We start from the raw sequence: 16954 nt of genomic DNA, 5'->3' as shown, positions 1-16954 counted from the left end.
AACCGGGAGCCCATAGCTGGATCAGGGCTGTTAATGAGAAAATCGCAGCCTGGCTTCTCTGAAGCCCATTGTGTGCTCCTTTGGGCCTATAATTACTCAGACACAGAAAGGACTCTCCAAACAGCTTCCACTTAGAGGTACTAATGATCACATACCAACCACTGGGGATGTGCGAACAACCTCCCAACAAAATCTCTCGACGTAATCACCCTACAATTTGTTTAAAGCATTTTGAAATGTGTTTTTAAAAAGATCTCCGACTCACATCCAACCAACTAGTTTCATCGTGTGTTTTTCCTTTAGCTTTCTTGGAAGTAAGAAAAATACAACATGATTTACTTGAGATCAAAGGCAAACGAGAAATCATCTCGGTGAGATGACAATGTCGGAGAGCAGCGCATATGATTATTTAAGAGGAAAATCGCTGCCGGCATCCAGCAAGCCTACAGCACTGCTCAGAGTGCATGTTTTCAAGAGAGCCAAATGCCACCTTACCAGAACATTCAAGCATGTTCCACGTTATACATTTAAACCTGAGTATCACCGGGGAAAGATCTGTGCTACGAGAAGGTGGAGACATGCTTGAAATTCTGCTTGATTCCCTGAAGTCGTGTTTACGTAGCCAAAACCTCTAGAAGAGAAGGTGTCTTGCCAAATATTAAAATTGTTTCGAATGTGAGATGAACCCCAAATGGGAATCCACCACCATTTAGCCAGGGGTGGTTTCTGACAAACGACACCAGCAGCTCAACATCTTTCCAACCTCCTTCCTACACTCATGTTCTTTCTCAGTAGAGCAGGGCTCGGCAAGCCTTCTCCACAAGGAGTGAGATGGTTAATATGTTCGCTGTGCAGGACCTTCCGTCGCTGAGCTACTCAGCTCTGCTACTGTCCTGTGAAAGCGCTCTCAGGTGACACACCAAGGAATGAGTGGGGCTTCGTTGCTGGAAAACTTCTCTACGGACACTGAAGATGGAATTTTATATAATTTCCAAATGTTGCAAAATATTATTATTCTTGGGGTTATTTTCAACCCTTTCGAAATAGAGGAACCATTTTTAGTGGGTTGCACATCACCTGGTAGAGGGCGGAGATTTGGCTCCCAGGTTCTAGTTTGCGAACCTCTGCGCTAAGGTACCAACAGAAGTCAGATGTTTGTGCTTTAAAAGTATCAACAGAGGCCCCGTCTGCCACTTCCCTTCCCTTTCAAGCTTACAGAAAATCCTCAGTTCTGGTCACCTCTTATTTGGACTAATATTCCATTACCATTCTCAAAATCACCAGGAGTGTGCTTTCTGCCTGTTAATTTGATCACAAACCACACTTGAGGCCACTCTGGTGCTGCCGGTCACACTCAACTCTGGTTGGGATCACTCCAGGGTGACCCTGCTCTTCAAGGAGTTTCACACCGGGCCCAACAGGACCTCCTGACATCGCTCCCTTCTTTCTGTTCCTCTCTACCCTGAGGAATAATTGCGCGATAGCCCCACTGCCTGACAAGTGCATTCATTTCCATCTGGTCAGAGGCAGAATTATACACACTGAAGCTAAAGAAGTTTGTACAAAACAGAGGATCAGGGATCCCTGGGTGGCGCAGCAGTTTAGCGCCTGCCTTTGGCCCAGGGCGCGATCCTGGAGACCCGGAATCAAATCCCACGTCGGGCTCCCGGTGCATGGAGCCTGCTTCTCCCTCTGCCTGGGTCTCTGCCTCTCTCTCTCTCTCTCTCTGTCTCTCTGTGTATGTGTGACTATCATAAATAAATAAAAATAAAAAAAAAAAACAGGATCATAGGGGAAGAGAGGGAAAAATAAAACAAGATGAAATCAGAGAGGGAGACAAATTGTAAGAGAACCGTAATCATAAGAGACAAACTGAGGGTCGCTGGAGGGGAGTGGGGGGGAGGATGGGGTAACTGAGGTGACAGGCATGAAAGAGGGCACGTGATGGGATGAGCACCAGGTGTTATATCAGATTGATCAATCCTGATTTCTACCTCTGAAACCAGTAATACATTCTATGGGAATTAACTGAATTTAAATAAAATTTTAAACATGAAGAAGTTTGCGCAAGCCCTTTCTGAAGCTCTCTTCTTCATTTGATACTGGCAATTTTGTTGGATTTTTTTTTTGAAATCACAAAAACTGTCTAAGCTCAGACCCCACAGAATCTGGTGCCACCATGCCTAGAGCACATTACCTAACTCAATTGCTCTAAGATGTTTCCCTTTCTCCCACCATCTCCCTGAAGCTTTCCTCTTACCATGTAGAAGACAGGTAGCAATTATACCCAGTGGGGATGAGAATTCCCACTGTTCTCCATTATCCTACTCAAATAACATAATATGTCTAATTAAAAGATGACAGAGAGAGAAAGAATGGGAACTTACCAGTTGAGTAATAAAAGACAGTCTGCCTCCTGCACTTGGTTATTTTCTTTTCTCTACTCATTATTTTGGTTTTATTAAATTTATCACTACTCAAGAAAGAGTCTGCCGATTGTTTTTATTATAAATAAGTGTGGTGATAAACAGGTATTGGGTATCTACTATGGATTGTGCGGTAGCATTCCACTGACATACCCAATCTTCTTGTCCATCCTAGAGAACAGGGCCGGTCTAACAAGCAGCACCATTTCGTGTGATGGCAAAGCAACTGGGATTCTTCGCCTGAGGTCCCAAAGGGCCCTTTATAGCCTGCTATCCTCTATGATCAGTGTTGGGAGCAGTATGTTCCCAGCAAGGGGCAGCGGAACCAAGCAAGGGCAGGACAGTGATGGAACACTTGGAAGGTCAGCCTTTCTACAAAGTCATGAAATCTGTTTTTTTTTTCAAACATATCACTAGAGTGGAGTTTCTCAATCTTGGCATGAAGGCCATCTCAACCAGATGATTCTTTGTTGTGGGGGAGTGTCCCGTGCACGACAGGATGTTTAGCAGCCTCCCTGGCTTTCACCCACTGAATGTAATAGTGCTCCCAGCTGAGAAAACCAAAAGTATCTCCAGACATTGCCAAATGTCCAAGGAGGCAGGTTGAACAACAATACCAGCGATGCAGCTAGCTTCCTATTTCGCGTGGGTAGGTGTGGGTTTGGAGGGGCAGAAAGGAGGCAGGATTCGAATGCCTTCTCCTTATTCTGCAGGAGCATTTATTGGGATTTTTCCCATCCTTGAGATTGCCGTCAGAACCCATTTCTGAACACCCTGTGGAAATAAGCCCTACTTCCTCATGCTCATAGCTCACGACTTTATTCTTGGAATTACAGACACTTAGAATTAGAAAAGATCTTAGAGACCCACTAGGTTCAAATGATTATGTAATCCACCAACTCTCTGAACCCCTCCAAACTCAGTCTGTTGCACATGTTTGTCACCAGGACCCTGCAGTGGGTGCCAGAGAGGCCACCAGATGGCATTTCATTGTCAGGTATCTATCATTGTATCTCATGCAAAAAAAAATCAAAAGTGTGATCGTTGGGGGGGCCTAGCGGCTCAGCAGGTAGAGCATGTGACTCTTTTTATGTTTTAAGATTTTATGTATTTATTCATGAGAGACACAGAGAGGATGCAGAGACACAGGCAGAGGGAGAAGCAGGCTCCATGAGAGGAGCCCGATGTGGGACTCGGTTCCAGGATCCCGGGGTCACGCCCTGAGCCGAAGGCAGATGCTCCACCCCTGAGCCACCCGAGTGCCCCAGAGCATGTGACTCTTGCTCTAGGGGCTGTGAGTTTGAGCCCCTCGTTGGGTGTGGAGTTCACATACATCCATGTGTAATCATTCCAAGTGCACTTCAGGGTTAGAAGAGAACACGACCCCCCCTGACAGTTCATAAAGATTTAAAACAAACAAAACAATGTCGAGTATGCTTGGGCCCCAGAGCTGGAGGACAGGGGTGAAGGACTTGGCAGTGGAATGGGGTGGGGGGGGACACTGGGCAAACGGCCTCTGTGATAGTAAGGTCTACTGCTCAGCTGCCATCTCAGCATTGTTAGCAAAACTATTCACAGTTCTGTTCCTTGGCCAGTAAAACCGTGTTCCATTTATACAGCATTTGTGTGTCCCAGTGACACAGCCTGTATTCATTTGCCCGAGATGGTCCACTTAAGTAAAAGTAAACCAAAGGAAAGCCATTTAGAAACAAATCACCCAGCAGTCTACTTATTCATTTTTCATAAACGCCAGAACCATCTCCTCCTAAACAAAAAACACAACAGTTGCGGAGGAGGTAGATGGAGGAGGGGAAGCACAAGTTTTCAGGAGAAGCCTCACTGTGTGCATTTGGATGGTGATGCAGGAGAGCGACAGTGTGGGGACGCGCTGCCTCTTCCTTGCCTGCCACTCTCCTGCAGGGTGACCTGCTGCTCCTTCACACTCTTGGCAATGATGTGGGGCACGGGGGTGGGGGTGGGAGCAGTCCTGCACCCCCTCTGCTCTGCACCCTGGCCCACCCGCCCAGGGGGGTGGCTTCAGGAGGACAGGCCCTGTCCTCACAGGGAGGCCACAGTCCACCAGCTGAGTTCCACAGTCTCTGGGTGACACCAGGCAAGTGTCATTCACCCAGCCCTTCTGGCCACAGGAATAAAGCTTCCATCCTTCAATCAGACAGTCAGCAATAAAGCTGACATCCTGAGTTCCCTTTGTCTTGGCTCCGGTGTCAAAGTGTCAATTGGGTTTGAACTGGGAGGGGAGGAAAAGCGCCTTATTTACCCCTTAAGACCTCCGCAAGTAGATTTGGGTTCGAATGGCTTAAATAACTACGTGAGAACACGGGCCCATTCACACCACATTCCACAACTGAAATGATCAAAGCCTCGTCAACCATCCATTTCCGCGCCCAGACACTCGAAGTCTGGTTTCCCCATGGGGAGAGAACACCAACCTGAATACACGGATGCCACTAATTATCTGATGATTGTAAAAGAAAGCAACTTTGTCCTTTCAGGAGCAGGGAGGGTGCTTCCCGGTTTCAGGTGCTGGCCCAGACATTAGCTTGGGCGAGTCAGGTCACCTTCAGGAACCCGTCCAGCCGTGAGAGTCTCAGAGGTGGTGGTGATAAAACCAGGGATCCCAGGAGGGTTTGTGTCTCTTGGTTTAATAAGTTACTGAGGGAAAGAACCCTATGGAACCAGGGCAAAACCCAAGGGCCAGGAAACTGTGGCTCTTAGGTGGTAATGCTGACATCCATTCCCCCTAGGTAGTCCCCCCAGAGTCCCCCCTCTTTGCCTACTGAGGTCCCTAAGGAATTCAGTTTAATGCCGTGATAGGAACGAAGGCAGTTAGAACATAATTGTGGGTATGTAAATAAATATGGTTAGGGGAGATTTGATAGAGTTTATGGTTGCTACATTCACCCAGAATTTTGGCCTCCACTATTAATTTGCCCCACCAGGAGGAAAGGGTTTGTTCATCAAAGATAAACTACTCTGCTGATACTGAATTAGTTGAACCCCGAATCATGGTAGGATAATGAGGCAGCGCCACGCGCATATGCAACCCTCTGCTAAGAGGAAGCTTTCCGACTGGCCACCTAGGAGGTCTCCTTGTTGAAAGATTTATTTTTAATTTTGAACAGCTTCCCAGCATTACCCTTCATGAAAATTAAAATAGGGAGCTGGAATTTTGTCCTGTTCAGCAAACCTCCTGGCAGGATCACTCGCCATGGCTGAGAAAACCTCATTGTGTCAGAGGAATTCCCCTGTCCACCTTTCTGTTAGATCTAGAAGAATTACAATAAAAATTTCAATAAAACTTGGTCTCCTCCACCCCCCAACTTGCCTCTCTCAGAAGGCTTTTGCACATTTTCTTCTTTTGGAGGATTTTGTCTTTTTTGTGCTCCTTGGGCCTTCTGGCCTGGGAGGAGCAGACATAATGACTCGGCTCGAATCCTTGTATATGGAGAGTCATCGCTGTCGCCCCCCACCCCCAAATCGGTGGGCGCCAAGCCTGTCCTCAGCCTGTCTCCCAGAGGCCATTCTCTGCCAAAGAGAATGACTTCACCTTGTACAGCTGAAGCCTCTTCCTACTTTTAAATCAGTTAAGAACACGAAGTAGGGATGTGTTGGGGGGTAAGTACATCAGGCTGAACATAAGAATATTGATTGAATCATAAACCAGATTCCCCCGAGAGGGCAGAGAGGTTGGCTCCGCTCTAACTCAGAGATACTAGTAGCACCCACCCGCTCCCGGAGATCTATGGGCAATATTTCCGAAAAAGAACTAATAAAAGGCTGGGCAAAGACAGAGTACTTGTGATGCTATCAAAAGCTCCTAAATCATACTAGTCTTTGTAGAAAAATAAGACCGATTCCCACTAGCAGCGTTCACCACCCAAAAGTGCGGAAATAAGAGACAAAAGCGTAACCAGATGATCTGTTCACACCACATATTTTTAAAGGCTGGTCGCATTTGTAGAGTCAAAGCCGCCTTCCGGTAGCATTTGCCATTCCAGCTCCAGTTTAAAACCTTGCCCGAGTCGTAACTTCGTATTTATTCTAGAGAGAGTTCAGGGCAAAGCGGAAAAATAATGACGTTGGAAATTGGGACACTGGAATACTTTGCACTATAGGATCAATTAATACAGACATATTTAACTACGAAGTGCACTTACTGAGACATTCATTTAAGAGAGAAGTGCAGTAAGAGGGGATGGGACCGCTGGGCAATTTATAATCCCTTTCCGGCGAAGTTTGTTGTTCTTAAGAGCCTCAGAAAGAACAAACCACAGTTCTTTTCTTCTGCGCCCCCCCCACCCCTTAACTCACCAGAAATAAATAACGGGGAGCCAGCAATGTGAAGCAGGTGGCAGAGATCCAGGATGGAAAACGAGCACGAGAGAAAGCCTAGAAACGTTTTCAGGGGAAGAGATGGGAGTGAGGGGCTCAGGAGCTGGAGCCTAGAAATACAGATTCCCATCTGCACTTCGAAATACCCGACATTCAAGACTTGGTAACGGTTCTGCGATTCACTCAGCAGAAACTCTTCATGATCAGAGAACGTTTCAAGTCTATGGAATTAGAAGAGGAAAGTGATCCCCGAAATGGATCCTCCCCCATGTGCCAGTTGTGGATTCAACTATGGAAGTGGCTGCAAAACAAGTAAGCGTTTTCAGGAAAATGTTGTCAAACCACACAGAGAGCCCATTAAACTATTCAACTGTTCACGGATTTACAGGATGGTTCTAGAAGAGGTCCGTATACATTTTTTTTTTCGTATACATTTTTTAAATTCTAAAATACCAAACAAGATCAAAACTACAGCCACCAATGCATCTGCTGGAAAAGGCAGCAAAGGTCCATACAGCACTCTGCACTGATAAAAATCTATTTTAGAATCCAAAATAAGCCAAGAAATGCTCTGATGTCCAACCACAGACCCTGTGATTAAAATGGCTAATATGACTCCCTTACGAGGGAAGTCCAACATGCAGCGACTCAGCTCCCTACACTGTCATCTCCTTGCAATCAGGCACTGTCTCTTAATCTCATTTAATCATCACCACTTAGTATAGGTCATGCTTTGCAGTTGAGGTCCAAAAAAATATTTGCTGAACGAATGAACATTCTTCTAAGCATCTTCTGTATTACAAAGCAGCTCACAGATTTATAATTAGATCCATGTGGTTCTACTTCAGTTGTAGAACTTTAATATCATTCATGGACAGCAACATAAACCCCTTCTCTATATTTATTACTATCATATAATAAAGTAGATCCGATTCCTACCTGCTTGGTTGGTCGTCACAGTGACGGACACTGATTGGTCTGGGCTGGGGTTGTACTTGGACACTCCATTCACCGCCCAGATTTCGAAGGTGTAATTGGTGTGAGCCAGGAGGTCAGTGATGGAAACTTTGGTGGTCTTCAGGCCATTCTGCTGTGGGGTATAGTGGACCCCACTTCCACAGGGTCGGCACTTGCTGGAATCACCAGCTCCACATTTCTTGCACACCACATTGTAGGAAATATCCTGGCGGCCACCTGTGTTCTGGGGACTGCTCCATTCCAAATTCACCGAAGTCTCGTTGACATTTGAAATCAGGTTGAGGGGAGCAGACGGTGGGCCTAGAAAAAGAAAAAAAAAAACACATACACACATACATTATCACACCAAGAACTTAAGCTATCCTTTTGGAATGTCTCAGAGTTTATATTATTCTCTGGAGCTCCAGGAAGTAAGGTGGGCCCATGTGGCAAAGAAAGCAGAAAGCAAATCGAGCCAGCAAAACAGATCTTGTAAAAGAACAATACGAAGGAAGGCTGCCTGTATGTCATTCTCAGTCCTGTGTGAACAACAGGAGCACTGATTGCCACCGGGTGATGTCGTGCATCTCTACATCAAATGGGTTTCGAGTGCAGGCTTCTCTTTGAAGCAGCAGGAAAATACCAGAACTTATCTAGTTTTTATCTCATCATCTGAAAACAGGCATATGAATGTGATTCTAGTTCCCAGGGCTATTGTGGGACTCTGGTAAAGTAATAGTTATGTACCACTTTTGAAGATGAATCACGGCTTCTAAGCACAGCATGTCCTCAAGATGGAATAAAATTAACTGAATTGTATAGATATGCCTGTTCGGGTCAACACAGCAGTTGAAAATTCAGGTCTTTACAGGTAATTAGTAGGAACTGGTGAGACCTGGTTGCAGAGATGTCAAAGTTGTTGGGAGAGCCCAACTTGAGGCGGAGATTGTGCAAAGGCTCTCAGGCCCCGCGTCCTGCCTTCAGCTACCCCAGGCTGCACCAGGCCCTTTTAAGCATACTCATTCCCACCGACATCAAAGAGTTTATGAAACACGAATGGTGGTGGTGGCTGTTTTGAAAGAGAACAACTGACTGCAAGCAACATTGTGGTTGGTTTTAAAGATAGTAATAAAAAAAAAAAAAAAACAAGACCAGAGAGCCATGCTGAATCCTCTTGCTCCTTGCTATAGATTTGTCTTCCCATACCAAGAAGTTCTAACACAAGCTGCCTCTAAGGAGAAGAATCGGTTGGGAGAAAGGAGGGTTAGGTCTGAGCCACTTCCAAAGGCAAAGACACCTGCTCCCTCTGATGAAAAATACCTACTCAGTGGAATGCCCGGAAAGCCCTCTCTTTTTCTTTCCTCTTTCCCATTTTGGTCTTTCAAGAAAAAAAATACAGTGCGTTTTAATGAAAACGTAGGGTTTCTTGCTCCCTGTATCTATCCTATTTCTAATTTATGTGTAGTGACTGCTTTGAGGGGAATGTTTTGTGCTCCCTAGGAAAGGGAAGCTAACTGGAGGCCTGTATGAACCGGGAAGAAGCTTTAGCTAGTCAACCATAATGGAATGTGTTGTTCCAAAGTAGCCATTGAGAGAGAATTGAAAAGAGGTAACCTATTAATCAGGAGTCATACTCAATATTTATTACTTTGCTCCTGCTGATGAGTGACTTAAAGTATTTGGTAGTAACGCTGAACAAGGGTAATCCAGCCTCCGTTTCTCTTCATACAACTTACTTGAAGGCTCTCACAAAGCAGGCAGGTCCTCCCAATCTCCCCCTTAGACGAATTACCAACAATCTCTCTTAATTTGCAGATCTGCTCCCCATCCAGTGTTGTAAAATGTGTGTTTAAAAGGAAGATTACCCCCCACAGACGTCTGCAGGAGGAAAATGCAAGTGTCTTTCTTGTTTAGACTTCTAATTTACGGCTACGGTCCTTAACACATTGACTGGACCATAATAAAGATAAATAAATGGCTTCTGAATAAACGAACAGAGTTATTTATAAAATCACAGTGTCTTGGAGCCAGAGAGGATGTTAAAGATCATTTGGTTAAATCGCCTCATTGTGGGCACTGAGATCCAGTAAGTGGATCTGCTAATACTGAAACATGATGCAATTTAATTAGTGACTGAATCGGACTAAAACCCAGAAGTACTAACTCTCCCTCTGGGGGTTACCTCCACTCCCTTATGTGGCCCACAATGAAGGTAAAATAACAACAAAATTGGTAGTTTCAGCCAAAGTTTGAGATGTGAAGGTAGGAGAAGGGAAGTCGTATTTCCAATCCTGCTGAAATCCTAGCGATGCCACCAGCATGGTGAAATCCGTTAGCAGTCCGTCACTGGAGCTGACCACAGCTTGGTTTGTAAAATGGGTCAGCCACCGGTTCTTATTTCTCTGTAACTTCCAGGGTTAAATACGAGTGACTCTTAAATCCATTAACCTCCTTGCCAAGGTTCCTGGTCCACTTTCACATGGGAAAATGTGACACAATGAATCAGGCAATGCAGAAGCAGAAAGTCAGTAATTAGTATGTAGGACAGGGCACAGCGGTGTCTACATGGAGAAGAAATGGAGCAGAAAAGGAAATGGTCACAGGACTCCGGGACACAACACTGCTCCGTGGAGAAAAAAAACAAAAAACAACAACAACACAAAAAGAAGATGCCAAAGGATTTCAAAATGGAGGGCTGGACCAAAAACAAGTGTTAGCCTGAACAGCCTTCTTCCCTTGGACAGTGGTTCTCAGGATGACCCTGGGGTAGATGCCAAAGGGAAGAGAGAAGACGAGGCAAGTTCAAGTTCAGTGATGTCCCCATGAGCACGTTTTCTGCGTTGCTGCCATAGACAATGATGTCATATGGGCTTAAAAACTAGACGATAGCAGTTTTCTTTTGTGGGGTTTTTTTGGGGGGCAGGTGGCAGATATAAAAAAAAAAAACACCCAGTAGGTTTATAATGGTGTTCTGCAAAGGCCTGGGAAAGAGCTCATGCTTTAGAAATTAAAATAATAACAGTGGTTGTATTTTATTTGCAGGATCGTGGCTTTCTTTTTTTTTTTTTTAACTCATGTCAATTAAAAGACGGTAAGTACATTTCCATTTATAAGGAGGGGCCATCTTTTCCTCAGACCAGACAGTAAAGTACAAGAAAAGTACACACTTAAATACAACTCAAAGTCCAGTTAGACCCAGCAGTCATACTTTCATATGAATTAGCAGCACCTTAAAACCATGGCCTGGTCCAAATGGCAATCATGAGAAGAAACAGCCTTTTGAGTATCATGGCTCTCTCAGTAAATACAAGGAATCCAGGGGGGGGGGGAAACTTAACTCTCTGATTATCCTATCCTCTGTTTATGTAAGTAGTTTATCTGGATATTTGGGAACCAATAAATTTCTGACAAGTGATTGTGCCTTTCCTATCAGAAATATGCCCACCTGCAAGGAAATCTCCAATTACAAGTATGAGATCTAGAACAAAGGGGGTGAGGGCACCTGGGTGGCTCAGTGGTTGAGCCTTCGGTTCAGGGGGTCATCCCAGGGTCTTGGGATTGAGTTCCACATCAGGGTCCCTGCAGGGAGCCTGCTTCTCCCTTTGCCTGTGTCTCTGCCTCTCTCTCTCTCTCTCTCTCTGTCGCATGAATAAATAAATAAAATCTTTTTTTTTTTTTTTTAAAGAAGATTCAGAACAAAATGGGATAACCATACCATTTGTTTAAGTTTTCTAGTCGCCATATTGAGATCATATCTAGTGAGCGTAGGGGGTCAGGTAGCTTACAGGTCATGCACATGGCAGGATTTCATCCTTCCCCAGAGTCCTCAGTACTAGCCTATATAGGACTGGCTGCAACCCTGGTTATGATGGGACTGCTGCACATTACAGGTCACGTTTCTTTCTATGTCTCACTCTGTTGGGAACATGAGATGGTGTCTTGCTACACAGGCAAACACAGCATATCCATTTATATCACCACCAGTCTGTGTGCTCCTCAAGACAGCCAATGTCTTCACCATTTCCCAGGGTCTACCCTGATTCCCTGTTCAGAGCAAGCTCAACAAATGTTTCAGGAGCCAGCAAATGAATGAATCACTAGACAGAAAATGAACAAAATCCTCCGATGCATCTAAGGCCTGCTACCTACGGTGTGTGAATGAATACAGCCTTCCCGGAGCTAAAGCTGGAATACTCCAGACTCATTAGCATTAAGCTCTGGAAGGGACTATCTCAATGTACCTAGTTTATTTATTTATTTTTTATTTTTTTTAAATTTATTTATGATAGTCACAGAGAGAGAGAGAGAGAGAGAGGCAGAGACACAGGCAGAGGGAGAAGCAGGCTCCATGCACCGGGAGCCCGACGTGGGATTCGATCCCGGGTCTCCAGGATCGCGCCCTGGGCCAAAGGCAGGCGCTAAACCACTGCGCCACCCAGGGATCCCAATGTACCTAGTTTATTTATTTTTTTTATTTTTTATTTTTTTATTTTTATTTTTATTTTTTTTATCTTTATTTATTTTAATCTACGATAGTCACACACACAGAGAGAGAGAGAGGCAGAGACACAGGCAGAGGGAGAAGCAGGCTCCATGCACCGGGAGCCCGACGTGGGATTCAATCCCGGGTCTCCAGGATCGTGCCCTGCAGGCGCCAAACCGCTGCGCCACCCTGGGATCCCCCAATGTACCTAGTTTAAATCAAGTTTCCCTTTTCTAGAATTTAAAAATACTTTGGAAAAACTCAATAGGGCTACTTATCATATCTCAGTGGTTACTCCTGTTGGGAGGGACTAGTGGACTCTTTCATTTATTCAAAGGCACTTACTGAGTATTTGTTACCTGCTCTTGAAGACAGAGGGAAATGATTCATTTTGATGCTACCCTGGATAACCGAAAAAGGAAAGGGCAGGAAATCAGAGGGAAGGAAAAGACTAAAGGAAGCTAAATATGGTGAACACAGGAGGTATAGAGTAGGCTTTCTGCTCGTGCTCATCATTTTTAGAGCTCCATTACCAGCCACGGTGGCTGGGAGCGTAAAATGTGGGCTCCATGGGGCACCCACCTGGCTCAGTTGATAGAGCATACGACTCTTCATATCAGGGTTGTAAGTTCGGGCCCCACTTTAGATGTAGAGATTACTTACAAATAAAATCTTAAACAAATAAATAAAATGAAAAAAAAATGTGGGCCCTGTCAATCAAAGTTTTGTTAACCGAGGATTGGTTATTACAACTTTCTTTCCCCATCTGGGTTCCCGGGGATGATTTATTCAGGTTTAAAGCTGTGGAAAATTTTGTATCTGAACAAAAGTTAATTTTCACATTTTCAAAGGTAGGCTGGTATTTCCCTGAATAAGGCCTTTGCAGAACCACAGTTTTCCTTCACATTTTATTTTTATCATCAAAATTAAGACATCTTTCAATACAAATCAATCAAATGCTGAAGAGTATATAAAGAGAAATAAACGCCCTTCCTTTACATTTTTTTTTCTTCTTCGGAATTCACACATTAAAATCCCTCTCTGAAAAAAATAAAATAAAATAAAATAAAATCCTTCTCTGTCTCCAACAATGGGGCTAGCACGTCAAACTACTTTAAATTTCTCATGTTTGGGATGCCCTTCACATTTTAAATATAATTTAGTGGAAGAGATAATAGCTCTGCTACCAGAACCAAGAGTCAAATGCAATAATCCTTAACCTACAAATCCTTTACAGCAGCATTCAACAAAATTTTCTCTGTAAAGGGCTGGATGGAGAGTCAATATTTCAGGCTTTATGGGCCATATGTTCTCTCCAGCAACGATTCTACTCTTCACTGTACTGAGAAAGCAGTCAGAGACGAAGTGGAAATACCTGGATGTGACTGTGTCCCCAAGAAAATTGTATTTGTAAAACCTGGGGGCAGTTGAATTTGGTCTTCGGGCCATAGTTTGCCAACCCCAGCTACAGAGACTTTGTGGGGGGCAAAGTACCCTCCCCTCAAAAAGATGCTCAGAGGAAGCCTTAAAATTTGGCCCATTAATTCTAGGGACTTCCAGCACACTGAGCTATCTAGGCAGCTCCGTCCAGGAACCTCTGATTTACACCTTCATACAGCCCTGACTTCTAAGGTAGAAGTTACATCTACCTTCATGGACTCAGGAAGAAATAAAATATGTGAAATATTACGGCCTATTTCTTGAGTTTCTCAGTGCTCTGAAAGAAATGGGCACTGTATTTCCTGCCATGTGGATAAATTGAATGAACATCCATTTGCTTCACTGGTGTGAAATACTTTCTCTCTGGCACAGCAGGTGCTGGTGAAAGGTGCTACGATGGGTAATTATTATTTTCTGGTGGGATGTCAAGATGCATTCAGTTGACAAAAGTTTGACAGTATGAAGTCCCAAAGAAGCTCTTGCTAAATTACAGCAAAAGCAAAGGACTCTCATACCATATCATAGAATATCCTATCATGTGATATCATAAAAGGAATCTTGGTCTTCCTTAACTCATCATATGCACTATTTGGGGAAAAGACAAGCTTCCAGAGATAAAGCTCATACTAACCAGAGAAGCTGAGTGAATGTGACGTTTAGAAGAGAGATATTCTAGGTATAAGAGAAAATGCCAATAATTCTACAAATCTTACTGCTTCCCTCCCGTGTATCAGACTAAAGTATAATTCCTGCGTAATTTAGGGAACACACTTACTGGCTGATGTCGGGATTTAAAGTAGCCCCATTCAGGAGAGCCAATGTCAACACATCCCCATGAAATCTGTAGGAGCCTCACTTAATAACTCCATTGAAAAGGGACCAGCCAACACCGAGCCTCAAGTCCTAAATGCCTCCGATGTGAAGGAGGAGTTTGGTATGGCCCATTCCATAGAAAGTGAAGGTTAAACAAGTGCTCCCTATGTACTCCACCCCCAACTCATAAGTCCCATTAAAAGGACTTTTTTATTCTTAGAGAAAGCAGCTAGAATTTCAGCAAAAGATGAAAAGCAAAATGGTGGATGTTGTGATCACCGCAGCTTAGAAGTGGGGTCTGCGGAAGGGTTTAGATCCAAACAGACACGTGGTCTCACATGCCACATCAGCCTGAAATTGCTATTTCTTATAACAACTGTGCAAGTGCTAGCAGACTCTGCGAGCCAAGGGGAGAAAGAAATCAGATGAAAGTACCCATTATTGGGGCACCCGGGTGGCTCAGTTGGTTAAGCCTCCAACTCTTAACTTCGGCTCAGGTCATGAGCTCAGGGTCATGGGATCAAGCCCCGTGTGGGGCTCCATGGAGCTCACTGGGGAGTCTGCTTGGGATTCTCTCTCTCCCTCTTCCCCTCCCCCCACTCACACGCATGCTCTCTCTAAATAAATAAAATCCTTAAAAAATATATCCATTATTAGGATAACTCTAAGACACGCAACTTATAGATTTTAGACTTGGTAGCACTACCAGGAATTCTCTCGCTTGGCTTTTTCAATACCTGCAGCCTTCCTCCCTGAGGTCTCAGCTCAGATCCTATCTCCTCCCACCTGACTACTCCATGCAAAGTGAAATGCCCCCCTTTCCTCCACTGTGCACAATCGCATCATCTTGTCTTTTCTCCTTCTTGTGAGAATTTTCAGTCATCTTATTTATTGCTTCTATTCCCATTAGAAAAGAAATATTTTTCTTTTTCTGGTTCATGAGAGTCTCCCTAGCCCTTAGGAAGATGCCAAACATCCAGTAGATACTCATTAAGAGCCTGCTGGATAAATAAACGAATTCATGGATGATCCCTTAACCCATCCCAGCTCATTCCTCAGAAGCATCACCACCATACCACCATTGCACTTGTGTGTGTTATGAAAGCGTATTTAAAAAAAGAAAAAAGACAATCACAGGCTAGAAGGTTGAAAAAATTTAAGTCTGCAACCCAATCAACGAGATAGTTGATACAAAAACAAAGTAGCTGGGCTCCTGTAAAGAGTGGCTTCCAGAGCTATCACAGGCATTTAATACTTAACTGATTTTTAATCACCATTTTAAAATTCAATGTCTGAGCCATGAAATTAATTCTGGATGTGGAAAGAAACATTCCCCAAGAGCATGGGCAGAAACCTGACTCTGAAATGATCAATTTCTTCAAATGCTAGTACTGTCACCCTACAAAAATGCCAAGGCAACTGGTACAAGACAGATCTTCTGAGGAAGAGGCACCGTGGGTCTCAAGTTCCACTTCATAAGGCTTCATTAATCATGTACAACTTTTAGATTGTCAATAATACTCCAGGGCCTTAGCTGTAAAACCCTCCAACCCTTCAGATAAGCCTATGCTAATCTCTCTCCAGCTGAAAGACAGGCTGTAAAGGCAGAGTCAACAGTTGGGGTGTGTAGGTTTTGACAGAAATGAAGCCCATGCTTCCTCCCTGGACAGTTGTATATGTTGCCACCATTAATTGCTCTCTCTCTCTCCTGCTGCCGTGGGTTAGTTTACATCAAGACGGCTGCTCAGGGACCCCCCTTCTGAGATCGATGGACAGAGCATAACCTTTGCTCGTGGCAGTTTATGTGTTTTAATGATGAAGAGAGCCAAAGCATAACTGCCCATTATTAAAAAACAAAACCACTTGGAGGCATCAATCACTTATTGCTCCATGAAAAAATTCTTGGCTTCTTATCAAGATCGCTTCTTGCTGCAATTTTGCCACTACCTATTCTTCTGATGTATCTATTTTATCATCCTCCTCTCCAGGAACCTTCATCTTTTCTGGGTAAATTGAGGTTTGGGTTTATTTATTTTAAGATGACTAGTTTATGGCTGAAGTACTTTTTAAAGTAAACTCTCAGCCTTGAGGAAGCTGTAACATGGAAGACCGTGAAAAGTGATTTTTTTCTTTCACAACTAGCTTTAGAATTAGCTAGCCTGTGAATTGATGGATTCTTCTTGCAAAGCAGTTTTTCATACTTTATTTATCTGATTTAATCCTCATAATAAAATCTGATGAAAAGTATTTATTAGCCTCGGCAATCTGATGACCAAAACGAAGATAAGAGAAATTAAGCAAGTCGCCGGAATTAACACAACCCAAGTGTGCAAAGCTATGATGATCAGAATGCTTGATTCTGAGGCTATAAGGGCCCCTGTCAGAATGATATAAGCAATCTGAGGGAAAAAAAAAAAAAAAAAGCACAACTCTGAATTTTGGGGGGAATGTTCCTCACTTTCTCACCTCACCCTCAAGTCCA

At 43.9% G+C, this 16954-nt stretch overlaps 1 protein-coding gene across 6 annotated transcripts in view; it reads right to left on the bottom strand.

Annotated features, from left to right (window-relative positions):
- Positions 1-16954, bottom strand: part of EPHA4 (EPH receptor A4) — a 142796-nt gene that overhangs the window by 53055 nt on the left and 72787 nt on the right. For 5 of the 6 annotated variants that reach the window (XM_077885324.1, XM_077885322.1, XM_077885323.1 and 2 more), the window contains exon 5: positions 7719-8057. In XM_077885324.1, coding sequence (XP_077741450.1) covers positions 7719-8057 — 339 coding nt within the window. Of the gene's footprint in view, positions 1-6427; positions 6489-6758; positions 6837-7718; positions 8058-16954 lie in introns of those variants that run through there. The other variant, XM_077885327.1, reaches the window with a different exon arrangement.

Source organism: Canis aureus, chromosome 36 (genome assembly GCF_053574225.1).
Source record: "Canis aureus isolate CA01 chromosome 36, VMU_Caureus_v.1.0, whole genome shotgun sequence".
Lineage (NCBI taxonomy): Eukaryota > Metazoa > Chordata > Mammalia > Carnivora > Canidae > Canis > Canis aureus.
This window is presented reverse-complemented; position numbering and strand designations above follow the sequence as displayed.